Source organism: Vulpes lagopus, chromosome 21 (genome assembly GCF_018345385.1).
Source record: "Vulpes lagopus strain Blue_001 chromosome 21, ASM1834538v1, whole genome shotgun sequence".
In the NCBI taxonomy this organism is placed as follows: Eukaryota; Metazoa; Chordata; class Mammalia; order Carnivora; family Canidae; genus Vulpes; species Vulpes lagopus.
Genome location: NC_054844.1, coordinates 17,061,659 through 17,082,602, shown reverse-complemented (window position 1 = coordinate 17,082,602; position 20,944 = coordinate 17,061,659). Strand labels below are relative to the sequence as shown.

At 36.7% G+C, this 20,944-nt stretch overlaps 1 protein-coding gene across 2 annotated transcripts in view; it reads right to left on the bottom strand.

Moving 5' to 3' along the window:
* PIK3C2G (phosphatidylinositol-4-phosphate 3-kinase catalytic subunit type 2 gamma) overlaps positions 1 to 20,944 on the bottom strand; it is a 373,997-nt gene that overhangs the window by 247,319 nt on the left and 105,734 nt on the right. For both annotated transcript variants that reach the window (XM_041735425.1, XM_041735426.1), the window contains 2 exons: positions 10,367 to 10,489; positions 3,456 to 3,587 (listed from right to left, as the gene is read on the bottom strand). In XM_041735425.1, coding sequence (XP_041591359.1) covers positions 3,456 to 3,587; positions 10,367 to 10,489 — 255 coding nt within the window. The remainder of the gene's footprint in view (positions 1 to 3,455; positions 3,588 to 10,366; positions 10,490 to 20,944) is intronic.

The window sequence follows — 20,944 nt, the reverse complement described above, 5'->3', positions numbered from 1 at the left end:
ATGTATCTGAAATGATAAGATACAGTGGGGTCAGGGTTGGCTACTCAGGCAATAATCTAAGGAATCGTGTTATTTTGAAATTAGGATTTAATTTTGCTCTCTTTTGAACATCTGAAAATATTCTAATTTTTGTAGGCTTTAACATATCGGGAGAGCTTTGGGAATACCAATACCTGGGCCCCACTGCAGACCAATTAAATCAGAATATTTGGGAGCATTTGGATTTTGGATTTATTTAAAAATCTCCCCACGAGAATCTATTGTTCAATGTTGAGGATTTTTGTGTTGAAGGAGTTTACCACAATTTAGAAATGCTAAGTAACTACCACACTATTTGTGCTGAATTTTAGTAGGGAAGGTAGCTCACAGAAATTGTTGAGATGAGGAAAAACACTTTCTTATTGCAGTGTGGAGGTACTGTGAATATAAATGCAATGGAAGTCCTATCAGCAAAAGAAAGGATTATAGAAACTTCTGTGGCCAAAATTTTACCTTTGTACTTGGGATTTTTTTTATAGACCTGAGGATGAATCTGTGTGCTTCAAAATGTTGAAGTTTATTTTTATTTGTAGACATTCCCGATGTAGCCATAACTGATATATCTGAGTTTAATCACCTGTTGGTTCTTCTGCAAACCACTTTTGGAAACCACAAAGAGATAGAATTAATTCTAGATTTAATTCTATATAATTTCAGGTTGTATGTAGGTAGGAAAAAATAAAGATATAAGTGTTTATGACAACTCCACATGGCTAGGTAAGGGCAATTCAAACTGTAATAAGTGACAGATTTAATATGAAATATTTATGGACAGGGGTCATTCTATGAAAGGAAATGAAATTAAGTGGCCTATTTGCTATGATCTGGAAATACCTACATCAAATAAATAGGGTTAAAATCTCTGTCACTCAGAGCAATGAACACAGTGGGAGTCATCACACTCCCTAGTTGCCCTACATGATGGATTTTTGATGTCTTGAAAAGATCTGGATTTCTTAAAATTGTTTAGCCCAGGAGAGAAGCAGATTTTCATGAGAAATGATCTTCTGGAAATATATTTACAAATGCTTATCGAAATGTTCATTGAAATAAGTTTTGTTTTCTGATGTAATGTCTCATCATTCACAATTTCAATCACTTTCCCTTAGGAAAACACTACCTCGTATCAGTCCTAGATGGCATTTCTTAAAGATGAGCATTCACCTAAAAATGTTTACTAATGGTAAGTGATACATGACAAAACAACATGGAGGTAGTATTTTTACTATCATAACTACCTAGAAAAAAAATCTTGAATTTTAGTCTGAAAGACAGATACATTCCAAACTTCTCATATATTTAATGTTTATTGACTGCCTGTTATGTGCAAAGTATTGTATTAAATTATGGAAGGGAATAAAATGGACTGAATTTTTTTAGTGAGTAGCTAGAATTTTTATTCTACAAACAGGCTAGATGTTACAAATACAGCAACTAAAACTTTTTTAAAAACTCACTCAAGAGAAGGAAGGGCACTTATATGGGATCCCTGGGTGGCTCAGCGGTTTGGCGCCTGCCTTTGGCCCAGGGCGTGATCCTGGAAACCCGGGATCTGGTCCCACATCAGGCTCCCTGCATGGAGCCTGCTTCTCTCTCTGCCTGTGTCTCTGCCTCTCTCTCTCTCTCTCTCTCTCTCTCTCTGTCTCTCATGAATAAATAAATTTTAAAAATCTTAAAAAAAAAAAAAAGGAAGGGCACTTGTAGAGATGCTCCTAGTGAGAAAATAATGAAAGTTCTTAGCCCACACATCAGATTTTTGAAATATCTTTTAACAGTAGAAGGTATTCCTTTTAGGCTAAATTCATTCTTCTTTTCTTTTCTTTTCTTTTCTTTTCTTTTCTTTTCTTTTCTTTTCTTTTCTTTCTTTTCTTTTCTTTTCTTTCTTTTCTTTCTTTCTTTCTTTCTTCTTTCTTTCTCTCTCTCTCTCTTTCTCTCTCTCTCTCTTGTTTTTTTTCATTTTTAAGTAATCTCTACACCCAACATAGGGCTTGAACCTACAACCCTGAGATCAAGAGTCACCTGCTTGGGGCACTTGGATGGTTCAGTTGGTTAAGCATTCAACTCTTGATTTCAACTCTTGATTTCAGCTCATGATCTCTGGGTCGTGAGGTCAAGCCCCACCTTGGGCTCCATGCTCAGTGGGGAGTTGGCCTGAGATTCTCTCTCCCTCAGCCCTCTCCCCCGACATGTTCTCTATTTCTCCAATAAATAGATAAATCTTTAAAAAAAAAAAAAAAGTCACATGCTCTACCGACTGAGCCAGCCTAGCACCTCAGGCTAAGTTTCTTACAGACTTTTGAGACTTTATTCTAAATCTCCTATATGATTTGACTTTTTTTTTTTACATTTTTTATATAAATTCAATCTGCCAACATATAGTATAACCCCTGATTTTTTTTCTAGTTCATTTTAGTAAAAAAACCTCTACCAATTGCTTATTTATAAGAGTTACAATGTTAGATGATAGATATCACAAAGATAAATACATTACTTGTCCTCAAGAAAAATATATGCAGAAATGGGCTATTGCCTGATTAATCCAAAAAGATGATCTTAAAGATTTACCTTGATTGTTTTGATGATAATTTACTTATAATGACTAAATGTGGGAACAAAAACTGATAAAGAATTTTCTTAGGATTTTTATATTATTTATATCTTACTATCATTTTATATGTTGTAAACATTCTTTATAACAATATTAAAATAGCAATATACATTCTAATTTTTTGAAGGTCCTGTATTTTGTGATTTGGTTGTAAAGCAAGTCCTGCCATGTGAAAAATAATTAAGCTGATTAATTTTAAATATTGTTTTCTTAATAGCACAGGAAACCACATAATTGACTTTATCAAAAAATCTAGTATTAATTGTTCCAAATCGTTATGGTTAAGTCATGAGTTAATTTTGCAATGGCCATTAGTTCTGATAGAGTATCTGAACTTATAGTTGGTTTACTTTTCTGAAAAAATTCATCTTAAAGTTACCAAATATTTTCTTCTTGGCAATGAAAGATCAGAAGACCAGTCACACTGTATAATTTAACTTCAGCCAGAATTCCATGACTCACATGGTTTCTAAATGACAGTATTGATCTAAGTCATTTTGAATTACTAATGCCAGAGAAACTGGCTGGTCAGAAAAGGAAAAGCAATTGAAATTGGTCATGCCAATATCTTTTTATTATAAATGACCCAGTTGACAAGTTGAGCATGAGACCTGTTTATAAAGCCATTTCTACATTTTTGCTTTTCAGTTCCACTTTCAATAGTCATGATTTATATTGAGCTACCTCAATTTTGGAACAAAATGTGTTCTTGATTTTTCATTATGCCATATACTGCAAAATAGTCATTTCCAAGGAGGTTTTTATTGACAGGGGAGCTTTCTTAATAAAAAAAAACTGATATACTTACTCTTTTGGAAACAATGGAAGACAAGTCCAAGCCAGCAAATTGGCATTATTGGTTGCACAGACAATCCCAAACAATCTTATAGTAAGCATGGATTCCCTTGGGAGTGACTTTATTTCAAGAGGAAAGTTGATCCTTAAAATAAAAGGTAAAAGTAAGATTATCTACCCAGTTACAATGATATTTCCATAGATATTTTTTTTTTTTTGGTAATATAATGGTATGTGATAAAATTAACTATTTGAATTGAGGGATCCTTTTGAACTTTTGTGTTTGATCTTTTAAAATGGAAATTTGACAGAAATACACAGAGTAATGAGATTGGTTATCCAATCAATCGGAATTGCTTTAATTATAATTTTGACATGTAAGCTTATTTTAAAAAATTACAATGATTTAAGCATTTACTCTTTGTAAACAGGGAGGAAAAAATGACTAACATTGTCTTAGGAAATGCGGGAAGGAAGGAAATAATTTGAATGGGTCTTAAACAATAAGTTGGCTACAATTAGATACAGATTTGGAAATGAATATTCCAGGAAGAGGAAAGTATATAGACAAGTCATTTATGTACAGAAAGATTAAGTGTAGCTGAGAAATGGTGAGTAGCTCATTGTGGCGAATGAGGGATATAGTCAGGTTGGTTGGGGAAGTTATAGAGGATGTTGTTGAACAGGTAGGTAGTTGCCAGAATATTTAAGAACTCTGCATACCCAGCAAGGGAATTTAAGCTTTTTCCTAATGGCAAAAGTGAATATTTGAACAAGACATATACAAGTATAGAGCTGTTTACAATTTTAAATGTGAACCATTTTGGGTAATGATGAGATATCCAGGCATTTGGGGAATTATTGCTAACATGTAATGGACATACCAATTTCTGGATAGGTGAAGGAAATTCAAATACAGACCCTGGACAGATTGTAGATATTGGGCAAAACAGTTGGCCAAGAATAAACACAGGATTGTTAATGGTGAGAAAAACTTGAATTCAGGTACTGAATCCATCAATATATGAAAGAGAATATCTATAAGTTTCCAAATGACACTATAAAGACTGGGAGGGGTATACTTGGGTGGTTTAAGTACCCAAGAAGAAAAACCTTTGACAGAAAGTTAATAATGTGATTTGAGGTCTCTAATGGTGAGCAGGGAGAAGGATACCTTTCTTTCCTTTCTGGAGTCATCTGTTATATAGAAATGATCATATTCTATTATAAAAATATCAAGACAAATATGGCATTTAGGAGAGATCTATATATGAGACAAGAAAAATGAAAGACATCCAGAAGCTTAGATGGAGCAGTATGTTCACTAGAAAATGAGAATGCTAGGAAGAAATGGAAAAATTGAACAGAGGTTAGCAGATAAGTAAAGAATCAGGGGAACTGTTTCACCAAGGGATGGGAAAAAGAAGAAAAGTGACTGGAAGAGGAAATGGGATAGCTTGTATTGTATGATATCTGATGTATTAGGTATGAGGAATATAAGCAGAGTCCACTGGCTTTGTGATTCCCAGTTGAATTTTGACATCAAATTGTCTAAGCAGTAGGTAATTAGTACAGGACTGATGATGACCAAAGGCAATGTCCAATTGGAAGGTGCTGACTGAGCCTGGCCCAGTTAAGGACTCAGGTTAATATTGAGCATCTTCTCACATTAGGAGCTGGCTGTCTAATTCAAGTAGGGAGAAGTCCTTATTTGAGGTGCTGATAAGACATTGGTGACCCCCTTTTATGAGTGATGGGCCAATATCCAGCCTAAGAAATAATGAGGAGTCAATTCAGCCTAGTGACTATACTGACTTTGAGGAAGTACACATCCATTTCTCCAATATGCTCTTCCCTATGATAAAGAGCCCCAGTTCCAGGGTGGCAATAAAGCAGCTAACAAGAGGGAAGACAGAAGGGCTATTTTAGAGGTAAAATGAATAACTAATATTTGACTGACAGCATATTAGTAGATTAGGATAATGAAGAATTCAAGATAAATTCTAGGCTTCTATATTATGTTATAGTGGATAACTTTAATACAGAAATATAAAAGAAAGAGGAAATTGGGATGGGGTAATATATGCAGGGCATGATATAATTGAATTGATAATAATGCTGAGATGTCAATATGTAACCTGTGTGGAGAGGACAAGTCAGAAGTTTGGATCTGGATATGTCTGCATTCAAATATTGGCCCTATGACTAACAAGCATCATTTTTCCTTATCCATATAATTGATCAAACATTGTATAAGAATAGGTGGCAAATGGTAGGTTGTATATCAGCAATACATTCGTTTTTCAATCAATGATGTAATAATTTATATTAGCCATTGTAGACAGATGAAATTTAATTCTAATCAAAAGTAGAAAAGGAAAATAAAGGAAACACTATGGTGCTAAACTATTTTTTCAAGATTAGCAAAATTTATATTACTAAAAAATTAATTTGTTTTACATTAAGATATACAGAAGTCTTTCTTTTCTCTCTCATTCTTTCATACTCATAATATTTACTTAAGATAATGTGGACATGGGGATCCCTGAGTGGCTCAGCGATTTAGCACCTACCTTCGGCTTAGCGCCTACCTTCGGCTCAGGGTGTAATCCTGGAGTCCCGGGATCGAGTCCTGCATTGGGCTCCCTGCATGGAGCCTGCTTCTCCCTCTGCCTGTGTCTCTGCCTCTCTCTCTCTCTCTCTCTGTGTTTCTCATGAATAAATAAATAAATAATCTTAAAAAAAAGATAATGTGGACATACTTCTCAGCTTAAAGGAAGCTCTGAAACTCAACACAAAATGTTAATGATCTTGTGGAATGCAGTTATTTCTTGAATGTTCTCTCTTTTACTTGTAATTGATTTTCTATTCAGTTTTCATATATCTATGCTAGAATGGAAGCTATAATTTCACTCTATTCCTCTCATAATCTACAGTATTCTTTTTCTCATTGAGTCTGGCTTCTTCATGTATAACTTCACTTATTAGTGAGCTTTCATATCAAGAATGACAAAAATTCATTAAGTTACAGTGAATAGTTACTGTCAATCTCCAGTTTGTCATTTTTATTAATAAAAATAAATTATTCTATGGTAGGAATACATGCTCCCTAAATATTTATTCATTTCTTGAATATATATGGACTTTTAAAGCTAGAATAATCTCTCACTCACTGGGAAATCTTTTTTTTTTTTTTTAGCTTCTACATAGCTAGTAAATAAGTCAAATGAATGAACTTTTAGACAAAAAAAAAAAGAAGAAAAATACTTTAAGGGACAATTCAATAAGTGGAGTTGAATTCCTTCTTTTTACGTAAGCAGCTGTCATAGACCTTAAGTTTTAACCATATATTTGCCTTACTCTACTGTTGAAAAGGAATAATTATTAAAAGTTTTCTGAAATGTGTTTTTCTTCTATCAGAGATAGTTTTCCTAAGATTGGAGTAAGTTTTTCATAGTGATAATGGGAAACTTAATAAAGTCACAATGTTTAGAACTCACAATGTTTAATACTGATATATAACAATGAACCACTGTAAGGACTTTGATTTTTGTGAATGAAACAGAGAGCCATTTCAGGATTTTTAAACAGAATAATGACATAGCCTGACTTATATTTTAAAAGAAATCACTTTAGCCACTGTGTGAGAAGGACTATAGGAGCTGCAAGAGAAGTAGGGAGACCATTATATAGCTACTGTGGTAATTCAGGGGAGAGGGAATAGGGGCCTAGGCCACTGAAAGTGATGAGAAGTAATGGTTTGGAAATATTTTGAAGGTAGAGCCTGTAGGATTTCCTGTACATGGGGTCTGAGAAAAGGAGATTCAGAGTAAGGATATGACCTGAACAACCGGAACTGAAAAGGATCATCCAGGGTGGCTATCCATGGATGGAACAAGTTTGGAATGTAAGGTTAAGAGTATTGTTTTAGACATGTTGAATGTATATGTATGGAGTCACAGACTGGGTTTGTGATATAATTTTTGGAGATGTTGGCATATAGATGGCATTTTATGCTATGTAATGATAAGAGAGAAATAAAGAAGCAAGGTAAATACAACAGAAAAGAGGCATAGTGCTGAGACCATGATCAGCCTGGGGAAAGAAAAGAAGATAGAGAAGGAATGTCCAGTATAGCAGAAGGAAAGTGAAAAGAATATGGGAGCCAAGACTGAGGGTGAGATCAACAGTGCTATATGCTCCTAAATAGATCATGTAAGATGAAGACTGAGAAATCAACACTAGATTCAACTGTGCAGGTCACTAGTGATTCCAATGGGCAATTTCAGTGAAGCAGAGGTGATGAAAGCCTAATTAGAGTATATTTTAGAGCAGAGGGGAAAAAAAAAAGACTAAACAAAGTGAATATACACAATTCTCTGGAAGGGTTTTGCCCTAAAGCAGAGGGGGTAAATGAGGTGGCTGCTGGTAAGAGAATGGAATAGAACTTTGTTCTTTAAAATTGAAGATGCAAGAAGTATTTACAAAACATAAATATTCTGTCAAGGATTTTATATGTTTTAAGAAACAGTGTAGAAATCACAGTAAAAATATTAGCTTTGGAGTCAGAGTAGGTCTGAGCAGTAGTTCTGCCATTTACTAATTGTGGGACCTAGGGCAAGTTAATTAAGCTTTATAAACCTCAATATTCTGATCCTTAAAAAAGGATGATAATACCTGATTCATATTTTTATTGTTAAGGTGAGATAATGTATTTGGGATATACTATGATGATTGAAATATGTAGTCAAAATCTTTGTCATATATTACTAAACAACAAAGTTTCTGTCCTTAAGTGTACAGTCTAGTAATGAAATGTATAATCAATTATAGTGTAATAGATATATGTTAATAAAATATATAAAAATACAACAGGCACCTAAGAATGGTAAATAACTATTTTTTAAATGAAAGGAAATAAAATGATTCTAGGTTGAAGTCACTAACTATACTATTGGGGGAAGCAAAAAACCCACAGGAAAGATAATACATGTACAGTCCTGAAGGAAGAGAAGAATAATATATCAGTGTAGTTTTTCTAAGAACACTAATGATTTTCAACTTTTTTGGGGAATTTGGGGGAGGCAGATTTTTAAAAAATTGACTTTAGAATTAGTGTGTTTTTTCTTGAATTGTTTAAATCATAGCACATATCCATCAGCTGAAAATTAATCTGATTTTTTGAAATAGCTAGGAGTAAGTTTTAATTAAGTCAGAAGAATAATTTTGTCATTGAGCAGATTAATAACATTTTTAAAAGAATCACTTGTTACATGAAATTCACTCATTTGCTGAAGAACACTTACTGAATTCTTTATCTCAATCTGCTTATGCTGCTATTGACAGAATGAACAATTTTAAAAAGAAAATAAAATGACAAAAACAAAGCCAAAAGATCTTTGTATCATATGACAAAAGCAAACAGAAATATAAGCAAACACATTCAGTAAGGGACCATAAGTGAGGAGACCGAGGTTCACATCAACCAACAAAAATGGCCAATTACTTCAATGATACAAAAAGGAGTTTACAGAGAAGGTGAAAAAGTGTCTTGAAAGATAATTAGGTGTTCCCAAGGTGGGCAGTAAAGGCACTGTGCTCTTCACAGAAGAAGACCCCTTGTAGAGGCATATTTCTCAGTTTAAATTAGGGTAAAGAGATCAGATACAGAATGACTGGAGTGGAGCTAACTTAGGAGACAAAGGTGCAGAGGTAGGCAGGGGCCAAACCACTGAGAGCCTTGTGTGCTTTGATAAAGGATTTGTATTTTACCTTATGAAAATTGGGGAACCACTGAAGAATTTTACAAGCAGAATTCATTCTGTGCAATAGAAGAGGATTTTGTAATTGAAGATCAGGTCTTTAGTCAAAGGAATTAAGAATCTAATCAAAGAAGGGAAGATAAATGTCATAGTCCTAGAGGAAAGAGGAACTGCTTTTGCATAGAAGGAAAAAATTGAAGGCCACATGTCATGTGCCCATTGATTGTGGTAACACTAAGATTAGGATAAATGGTGCTATATAACGCCATCCTGAGAGTCCCAGAAATTGCAGCACATATTTCTCAGTGAAAAAGCACAATACCGGGGAGTCAAATCATCTCCCAAGAAAGCCAGATCCGGTGAAAGGGCTGATGGACAGTGGGTTAGTTTTCTTCTATATGAGGTAGAAAGAAAATTGGCTGTCTGTGTAGTATTAGAAACCCTAGAGAAATAACTGATAGCTAGTGGAACAGTGTCATAGGAACAGCAAGGAAAAGTGGAAGTAATCACGAAGTAGCCATAGATAGGGCCTGTGAGCCCCCTGAGATTCTGAGTAAAGTAAGGACTTGAGGAGGTGGGAGGGGGACAGAGGAGAGCAAGAACAAATGAATTGTGTTAAGAAGGTCCTTTTTTCATCTTTATTTAATGCCTCTATACAATGAGAAAGTAGGAGCCAGTCACCCAAAACTAGATGGTAGTTTACACATGCATAGATAATTATTATCAAAAAACTTGCCTGTATTAATAAATGTATAATTGGCTTTCATGGGAAAAGACAGTACATGAGTACATGTTATTAGGTATTTCTTTCGTCGTTGGTATATCCGGATTCTACTTGTCCCAATCACCAATAGAGGGTATCTCTTATATCCACAGTCTGTGAAGGATTAATAATTCTGTTTTCTCCAATTTCCTTTTTTGATCAGTTAGGTAATGTGGATTGGACATTTCTCTAGGTTTCTCAATGGACTTTTATCTGTTGACCTCTATGGTCCCGTTATCTATTAGCATGAATGTATTTGTCCATCACTGAATCACATCAACTTTCAATATTTACAAAAAAAAAAAAAAAATCATACCTTCTACCTAAGAAAAAAAGGGAAAAAATAATCCTTGATCTTTTTTAGATAAATGATACTGCCAAAATAAAGATTAAACTTACGTTTCATTCCAGTTGATCAAGAGAAAAAACAATTTTTTGAATGGAATATTTCTGTAGCTTCTCACTTGACACAACTTCTTTCCAGCATATGTAAGGCAACAGGAAAAAGAAAATGCTTTATAGCTAGGAAAAAAAAAAAAAAGATTCCATAAGCTAAAAACCATAAAGAAACCAGTTTTCTATATGGGTCAATCGTTTTTATAAGTTAAAAGTCAAAAGATAAATTTATACCTACTTGTATAAAGCAAACTTCATCTTTTTAACAGCCTTTATTTATTAGAGAGAGAGAGAGCATGAGAGTGGGGAGAGGGAGAAGCAGACTCCTCACTGAGTGGGGAGCCCAATGCAGGACTTGATCCTGGGATTTGAGGATTGTGACCTGAGCCAAAGGCAAAGGCTTAACTGACTGAGCTACCCAGGCGCTGTAAAGCGTGCTTTAAAAATTACTTAAAAAATTTATGTTGGGTGACATCAGCAAGATGGTATAATAGAAAGCCCCAGACTTTCTTTTCCCCATGGAAACAACCCAAGTCAACAATACACAGATTAATTCTCTTTGTGAGAAATTCAGAAATTAAAAGCTCTTGCACTCCAGATAAGTAACATAGAAATCAGTGAGAAATTTTGTGGCACTCCTTTTCCAGAACTCCTTACCTAGCAGAATGCAGTGTAATCAGGAGGAAACTCCCAACTCCCAGCTTTTCCCTGGGGTAGGAAGGAGAAAACTGGAAAATATGTCTAGCATTCAGACTTTTTAAGAAGCTATCCAAGGGACTAGTTTCTGTCTGTCTAAATCTAAATGCTGCATAGGAATAGGTGCCAGTTTGGGAGCCTCTGAGAGCAAAGCCAATGGTTTGAACTAGCACAACACAAATTCAGTTGCCACTGTCCCTTCACTGTGCAAAATGAACAGGAAAAAATCTCCAACTTCTGGCTTCTTTGGGGGGAAAAAAAGAGTTGGAGTATGTGTCTAGTATTCCAGCTCTTTGGATGGTGGCCTGAGGGACTGGTTTCTGTCTTACCCAACTCATAGCATAGTGAAACCTGGCATACTCTAAATGCCATGGAGCTACTGAGAAACAAAAACAGCTGGGGATGGGACACCTGGGTGGTTCAGTGTGTTCTTTTGAAATCAAATTATCAAATTATCTGCCTTCAGCTCAGGTCATGATCCCCTGCTGGGCTCCCTGCTCAGTGGGGAATCTCCTTCTCCTTCTGTCCCTCTTGTTCTCATGCTCACTCTCTCAAATACATAAAATCTTAAAACAAACAAACAAACAAACAAACAAAAAAGAGCTGGGGAGCTTACAGCCGCACTTGGGAACTTGTAGTACCACAGACAGACACAAGGGGGAATAAGAAATTATAAATTTCTGAAAAAAGAAGCAAAATCTCCATAATTAGGAATTTACAACACACAAATCCACAGGAGAGAAAAGGTTTGAAAGGCCCCCAAATCTCTAGTTGTGCTGATTGGTGACATTCTTTCCCTGTATGAAACCAATCTATAAAGACTGTATTTTTTTAAAATGCACAGACACCAGTACAAAGTAATAAGGCATGCAAAGATAGCGGGAAATATGGTCCAACTAAAGGAATAATATAAATCTCTAGAAACTAACCTTAAGTAAATCAAAGTATATGAATTATTTGACAGAGAATTCAAAATAATCATCATAAAGATGCTCAACAAGCTCAGGAAAATGATGCATGAACAAAATAAGATTATAAACAAAGCGGCAGAAAATATTAAAAAGAACCACATAGAAATTTTGGAACTGAAGAATATAATAACTGAATTGAAAAAATAATCACTAGAAAGGTTTAAGAGTAGACCTGATCAAGCAGAAGAAAGAATCAGTGAACTCAAAGATAGGTCAATTGAAGTTATTCAATCAGAGGAACAAAAAGAAGAATGAAGAATAGTAAAGAAACCTTAGAGGACTTATGGGACACCATCAACTGAAGAAATATACATAGTATGTGAGTCCCGAAAGAGAAGATAGAGAAAAAGAGGCAGAAAGCTTATAAGAAATGATGGATGAAAAGTTTTCAATTGTGTGGAAGGAAACGGACATCTAGATTCAAGAAGCCCCACAAACCAAATTAGGATGAGCCCAAAGAAGATCACACTAGAACACGTTAAAATCAAATTATCAAAAGCCAAAGACAAAGAATTTTTAAAGCAGCTAAAAAAAAAAAAAAAAAATGACCCACCACATAAAAGAGAGATCTCGTAAGATCATCAGCATATGGTTCAGAAGAACCCTTGAAGGCCAGAAGGAGGTAGGGTGATATATACTTAAAATTCTGAAAGAAAATATTGCTAATCAAGAATATTATATCTGGGAAGACTGGGTGGCTCAGCGGTTTAGTGCCGCCTTCAGCCCAGGGCCTGATCCTGGAGACCTGGGATCGAGTCCCACATCAGGCTCCCTGCATGGAGCCTGCTTCTCCCTCTGCCTGAGTTTCTGCCTCTCTCTCTCTCTCTCTGTGTGTCTCTCATGAATAAATAAATAAAATCTTAAATAAAAAATAAAAATAAATAAATAAATAAAAAGAATATTATATCTGGCAAAAGTGTCCTTCAAAAATAAAGGAGAAAGAAATACTTTCCCAGATAAATAAAACCTGAGGAATTTCATCACATTGACTCCTGATTTACAAGAAAGGCTAAAAGCAGTCCTTTAAAGTTGAAATGAAAAGATATTAGCTAGATAGCAACACAAAAGCATACAAAAAGGACAAAGGTCACTGGTAAGGATAAATAAATATGTAGATAAATACAGAATACAGTAAAACACTTTAGTAATGGTGCATGAACAACTAAACTCAGGTATAGAATGTAAAGGACAAAATGTTAAGAAAAATACTATAATCATAAAAATATGTAAAAACGGGGGGGAGCGGCAAGATGGCGGAAGAGTAGGGTCCCAAGTCACCTGTCCCCACCAAATTACCTATATAACCTTCAAATCATCCTGAAAATCTATGAATTCGGCCTGAGATTCAAAGAGAGAACAGCTGGAATGCTACGGTGAGAAGAGTTTGCGCTTCTATCAAGGTAAGAAGACGGGGGAAAAGAAATAAAGAAACAAAAGGCATCCAAGGGGGATGGGCCCCGCAAGTGCCCCCAGGACAGGAAAGCCCCAGCCCGGAGAAGCAGGAGCTGCACCAACCTTCCCGGACAGAAAGGGACTCGCAGGGAGTTAGAGCAGGACCCCAGGAGGGTGGGGATGTCCTCAGGCTCCCTGGGACACTAACAGACACCTGTGCCCTGGGGAGAGTGCACCGCGGAGCTCCCTAAAGTGCTGGAGCGCGCGCCCGGCTGGACCTGGGAGCAGCTCGGAGGGGCTCGGGCGGCGGCTCCGCAGAGGGGGCTGCGGGGCGGGAGCGCAAATCCAACAGCGCAGGCCCGGGAGCACAGGGGCGGTGGACACAGCCCAGGAGCCGACCTCCCCGGGGACAGGCAGAGGCCAGGAGGGCCCTGGACAGCAAGGACGCTCCTGCCCCGCCCAGAGCCTCCAGGCCCTGCATGGAGAGCTCTGGAGTTACTGCCGGAGCTGACTCTAGGGCTCCAGAGCTGGCCACCACCACTGTGGTTGTTCCTCCTGGGGCCTCACGGGGTAAACAACCCCCATTGAGCCCTGCACCAGGCAGGGGGCAGAGTAGCTCCCCCAAGTGCTAACACCTGAAAATCAGCACAACAGGCCCCTCCCCCAGAAGATCAGCTAGCTAGACGCACAACAGAAATATTCCCCGTTTTTTTTTCTTTTTGATTTCTGTTTGCTTCCCCCACCCTTTTTTCTTTCTCTTTTTCTTCTCTTTTTTTCTTTTTTTCTTTTTTCTTTTTCTCTTTTCTTTCCTTCTTTCTCTCCTCTCTTTTTCTCCTTTTCCCAATACAACTTGTTTTTGGCCACTCTGCACTGAGCAAAATGACTAGAAGGAAAAACTCACCTCAAAAGAAAGAATCACAAACAGCCCTCTCTCCCACAGAGTTACAAAATATGGATTACAATTCAATGTCAGAAAGCCAATTCAGAAGCACTATTATACAGCTACTGGTGGCTCTAGAAAAAACCATAAAGGACTCAAGAGACTTCATGACTGCAGAATTTAGATCCAATCAGGCAGAAATTAAAAATCAATTAAATGAGATGCAATCCAAGCTAGAAGTCCTAACGACGAGGCTTAACGAGGTGGAAGAACGAGTGAGTGACATAGAAGACAAGTTGATGGCAAAGAGGAAAACTGAGGAAAAAAAGAGACAGACAAAAGACCATGAGGATAGATTAAGAGAAATAAATGACAGTCTGAGGAAGAAAAACCTACGTCTAATTGGGGGTCCTGAAGGCGCCGAAAGGGCCAGAGGGCCAGAATATGTATTTGAACAAATCCTAGCTGAAAACTTTCCGAATCTGGGAAGGGAAACAGGCATTCAGATCCAGGAAATAGAGAGATCCCGCCCTAAAATCAATAAAAACCGTTCAACACCTCGACATTTAATAGTTAAGCTTGCAAATTCCAAAGATAAGGGGAAGATCCTTAAAGCAGCAAGAGAAAAAAAGTCCCTGACTTTTATTGGGAGGTATATTAGGGTAACAGCAGACCTCTCCACAGAGACCTGGCAGGCCAGAAAGGGCTGGCAGGATATACTCAGGGTCCTAAATGAGAAGAACATGCAACCAAGAATACTCTATCCAGCAAGGCTCTCATTCAAAATGGAAGCAGAGATAAAGAGCTTCCAAGACAGGCAGGAACTGAAAGACTATGTGACCTCCAAACCAGCTCTGCAAGAAATTTTAAGGGGGACTCTTAAAATTCCCCTTTAAGAAGAAGTTCAGTGGAACAATCCACAAAAACAAGGACTGAAGAGATATCATGATGACACTAAACTCATATCTGTCAATAGTAACTCTGAACGTGAATGGGCTTAATGACCCCATCAAAAGGCGCAGGGTTTCAGACTGGATAAAAAAGCAGGACCCATCTATTTGCTGTCTACAAGAGACTCATTTTAGACAGAAGGACACCTACAACCTGAAAATAAAAGGTTGGAGAACCATTTACCATTTAAATGGTCCTCAAAAGAAAGCAGGGGTAGCCATTCTCATATAAATTAAAATGTACCCCGAAGACTATAGAGAGAGATGAAGAGGGACACTATCTCATACTCAAAGGATCTATCCAACAAGAGGACTTAACAATCCTCAATATATATGCCCTGAATGTGCGAGCTGCCAAATATTTAAACCAATTAATAACTAAACTGAAGAAATACTTTGATAATAATACACTTATACTTGGTGACTTCAATTTAGCTCTTTCTACCCTTGATAGGTCTTCTAAGCACAACATCTCCAAAGAAACGAGAGCTTTAAATGATACACTGGACCAGATGGATTTCACAGATATCTACAGAACTTTACATCCAAACTCCACTGAATACACATTCTTCTCAAGTGCACATGGAACTTTCTCCAGAATAGACCACATACTGGGTCACAAATCGGGTCTGAACCGATACCAAAAGATCAGGATAGTCCCCTGTATATTCTCAGACCATAATGCCTTGAAAATAGAACTTAATCACAACAAGAAGTTTGGAAGGACCACAAACACGTGGAGGTTAAGGACCATCCTGCTAAAAGATGAAAAGGTCAACCAGGAAATTAAAGAAGAATTAAAAAGATTCATGGAAACTAATGAGAATGAAGATACAACTGTTCAAAATCTTTGGGATGCAGCAAAAGCAGTCCTCAGGGGGAAATACATCGCAATACAAGCATCCATTCAAAAACTGGAAAGAACTCAAATACAAAAGCTCACCTTACACATAAAGGAACTAGAGAAAAAGCAGCAAATGGACGCCACCCCCAGCAGAAGAAGACAGTTAATTAAAATTCGAGCAGAACTAAATGAAATCGAGACCAAAAGAACTGTGGAACAGATCAACAGAACCAGGAGTTGGTTCTTTGAAAGAATTAATAAGATAGATAAACCATTAGCCAACCTTATTAAAAGAAGAGAGAGAAGACTCAAATTAATAAAATCATGAATGAGAAAGGAGATATCACTACCAACACCAAGGAAATACAAATGATTTTAAAAACATATTATGAACAACTATACGCCAATAAATTAGGCAATCTAGAAGAAATGGACGCATTCCTGGAAAGCCACAAACTACCAAAACTGGAGCAGGAAGAAATAGAAAACCTGAACAGGCCAATAACCAGAGAGGAAATTGAAGCAGTCATCAAAAACCTCCCAAGACACAAGAGTCCAGGGCCAGATGGCATCCCAGGGGAATTCTATCAAACGTTTAAAGAAGAAATCATACCTAGTCTACTAAAGCTGTTTGGAAAGATAGAAAGAGATGGAGTACTTCCAAATTCGTTCTATGAGGCCAGCATCACCTTAATTCTGAAACCAGACAAAGACCCCACCAAAAAGGAGAATTACAGACCAATGTCCCTGATGAACATGGATGCAAAAATTCTCAACAAGATACTAGCCAATAGGATCCAACAACACATTAAGAAAATTATTCACCATGACCAAGTAGGATTTATCCCCGGGACACAAGGCTGGTTCAACACTCGTAAAACCATCAATGTGATTCATCATATCAGCAAGAGAAAAACCAAGAACCATATGATCCTCTCATTAGATGCAGAGAAAGCATTTGACAAAATACAGCATCCATTCCTGATCAAAACCCTTCAGAGTGTTGGGATAGAGGGAACTTTCCTCAACATCTTAAAAGCCATCTACGAAAAGCCCACAGCAAATATCATTCTCAATGGGAAGCACTGGGAGCCTTTCCCCTAAGACTAGGAACAAGACAGGGATGTCCACTCTCACCACTGCTATTCAACATAGTTCTGGAAGTCCTCGCCTCAGCAATCAGACACCAAAAAGACATTAAAGGCATTCAAATTGGCAAAGAAGAAGTCAAACTCTCCCTCTTTGCCAATGACATGATACTCAAAAGCCTCCACCCCAAGATTGCTAGAACTCATACAGCAATTTGGTAGCGTGGCAGGATACAAAATCAATGTCCAGAAATCAGTGGCATTTCTATACAGTAACAATGAGACTGAAGAAAGAGAAATGAAGGAGTCAATCCCATTTACAATTGCACCCAAAAGCATAAGATACCTAGGAATAAACCTAACCAAAGAGGTAAAGCCTCTATACCCTAAAAACTATAGAACACTTCTGAAAGAAATTGAGGAAGACACAAAGAGATGGAAAAAAAATCCATGCTCATGGATTGGCAGAATTAATATTGTGAAAATGTCAATGTTACCCAGGGCAATTTACACGTTTAATGCAATCCCTATCAAAATACCATGGACTTTCTTCAGAGAGTTAGAACAAATTATTTTAAGATTTGTGTGGAATCAGAAAACACCTCGAATAGCCAGGGGAATTTTAAAAAAGAAAACCATAGCTAGGGGCATCACAATGCCAGATTTCAGGTTGTACTACAGAGCTGTGGTCATCAAGACAGTGTGGTCCTGGCACAAAAACAGACACATAGATCAATGGAACAAAATAGAGAATCTAGAAGTGGACCTTCAACTTTATGGTCAACTAATATTCGATAAAGGAGGAAAGACTATCCATTGGAAGAAAGACAGTCTCTTCAATAAATGGTGTTGGGAAAATTAGACATCCACATGCAGAAGAATGAAACTAGACTGCTCTCTTCACCAGACACAAAGATAAACTCAAAATGGATGAAAGATCTAAATGTGAGACAGGATTCCATCAAAATCCTAGAGGAGAACACAGGCAACACCCTTTTTGAACTTGGCCACAGTAACTTCTTGCAAGATACATCCACAAAGGCAAAAGAAACAAAAGCAAAAATGAACTATTGGGACTTCATCAAGATAAGAAGCTTTTGCACAGCAAAGGATACAGTCAACAAAACTAAAAGACAACCTACAGAATGGGAGAAGATATTTGCAAATGACGTATCCGATAAAGGGCTAGTTTCCAAGATCTATAAAGAACTTATTAAACTCAACACCAAAGAAACAAACAATCCAATCATGAAATGGGCAAAAGACATGAAGAGAAATCTCACAGAGGAAGACATAGACATGGCCAACACGCACATGAGAAAATGCTCCACATCACTGGCCATCAGGGAAATACAAATCAAAACCACAATGAGATACCACCTCACACCAGTGAGAATGGGGAAAATTAACAAGGCAGGAAACAACAAATGTTGGAGAGGATGCGGAGAAAAGGGAACCCTCTTACACTGTTGGTGGGAATGTGAACTGGTGCAGCCACTCTGGAAACCTGTGTGGAGGTTCCTCAATGAGTTAAAAATAGACCTGCCCTATGACCCAGCAATTGCACTGTTGGGGATTTACCCCAAAGATACAGATGCAGTGAAATGCTGGGACACCTGCACCCCAATGTTTCTAGCAGCAATGTCCACAATAGCCAAACTGTGGAAGGAGCCTCGGTGTCCATCGAAAGATGAGTGGATAAATTAGATGTGGTTTATGTATACAATGGAATATTACTCAGCCATTAGAAATGACAAATACCCACCATTTGCTTCGACGTGGATGGAACTGGAGGGTATTATGCTGAGTGAAATAAGTCAATCGGAGAAGGACAAACATTATATGTTCTCATTCATTTGGGGAATATAAATAATAGTGAAAGGGAATAGAAGGGAAGGGAGAAGAAATAGGTAGGAAATATCAGAAAGGGAGACGAACATAAAGACTCCTAACTCTGGGAAACGAAGTAGGGGTGGTGGAAGGGGAGGTGGGCAGGGGTGGGGGTGAATGGGTGACAGGCACTGGGGGGGGCACTTGACGGGTTGAGCACTGGGTGTTATTCTGTATGTTGGCAAATTGAACACCAATAAAAAATAAATTTATTATTAAAAATATGTAAAAACAAAATGATATAATTTGTGATATCAATAATATCAAGTGTGGTGAGTGGACAAAAGAATAGAGTTTTTGTATGTGACTGAAATTGTTATCTGCTTAACAAAGAGTGTTTCAGATATAACATGCTTTATATAAGGCCCATGGTCACCACAAAGAAAATTTCTACCTACAGAATATCACCAAAGAAAATAAAGTAATCAAAGTATGTCATTACGAATAATCAACAAAACACAAAAGAAGATAGCAAGAGAGGAAAAGAATAGAAAGCAGTGGAAAAAATGGCAAGAGTTAAGTCCTTTCCTATCATTAATTAGCTTAAATGGATTAAACTCCACAAACAAAAGATATAGCATAGCTGAATTAATAAAAAAACAAGATCCAATCATATGCTGCCTACAGAGACTCACTTTAGATTTAAGGGCACATATAGGCTGAAAGTGAAAGGACAGAAGAATATACTCCCTGCAAATGACAATCAAAAGACAGTAGAAGCTGCCTTACACACATAGGACACGATAGACCTTAAGTCAAAAAATGTAACAAGAGATAAAGATGGACATTATATAATGATAAAATGTCAATTCAGCATGAGGATATAACAATAATAAGTATATATGCACCCCAAATTGGAGCAAATATATGAAGCAAACATTGACAGAACTGAAGAAAGAAATAGACAGCAACACAATAATAGCATAAGATTTAAATAGCCCACTTTTAATAGTGTATAGAACAACCAGATTGAACCTAACAGATAAATACAAAACATTCTACCCAACAGCAGGAGAATACACATTCTTCTGAAGAACACATGGAACATTCTTTAGCATAGATCAAGTGTTGGGTCACAAAACAAGTCTTAACAAACTTGAAAAGGCTGAAATCATACCGCATGTATTTTCTGACCACAATGGGAGAGAACTAGAAATCAATAGCAGAAAGAAAACTGGAAAATTAACAAATTTATAGACATTAACACTTTTGAACAATGGGTCAAATAATATCAAATGGGAAATTAGAAAATATTTTGATACAAATGAAAATGAACCCACACCATACCAAACTTATGAGATGCCACAAAAGCAGTATTGAGAGAAATTTATAGCAGTACATTCTTACATTCAAAGAAGAAATACAAAAATAACATAACTTTATTTTGAAGAACCTAGAAAAAGAATAACTAAATCCAATGTTCGAAAAAGGAAAGAAAATAATAAATATTACAGCAGAGATAAGTGAAGCAGAGAATAGAAAAATAATGGAAAAAATAACACTGTTGTATCATATATAAACATAGGCTTCATATATAGCTTCATCTGTATTTTTCTGGCTACACAGTTTTTCCATGTTAGTTAAAATTGATATGTACTAATGGTTTAAATATTGTAAGAAAACATTCATTAGAGTAGCAGTTTATTATACATAGGGCCTTTAAATTTTCATAAAATTAAGAAAGAAAAGGCATAAAAGAATCATCCCATGGGTTTAAAAACATATGTGTATGTGTAGATAGGTAGATAGTGTTTTATACATAATCATCCCATGGATTGATGGAATGATTGATTGATTTCTGAAGCTTTTATTTATTTATTTGACAAAGAGAGCACACACACGAATGGGGGGAGGGGAGGCTGAGGGGGAG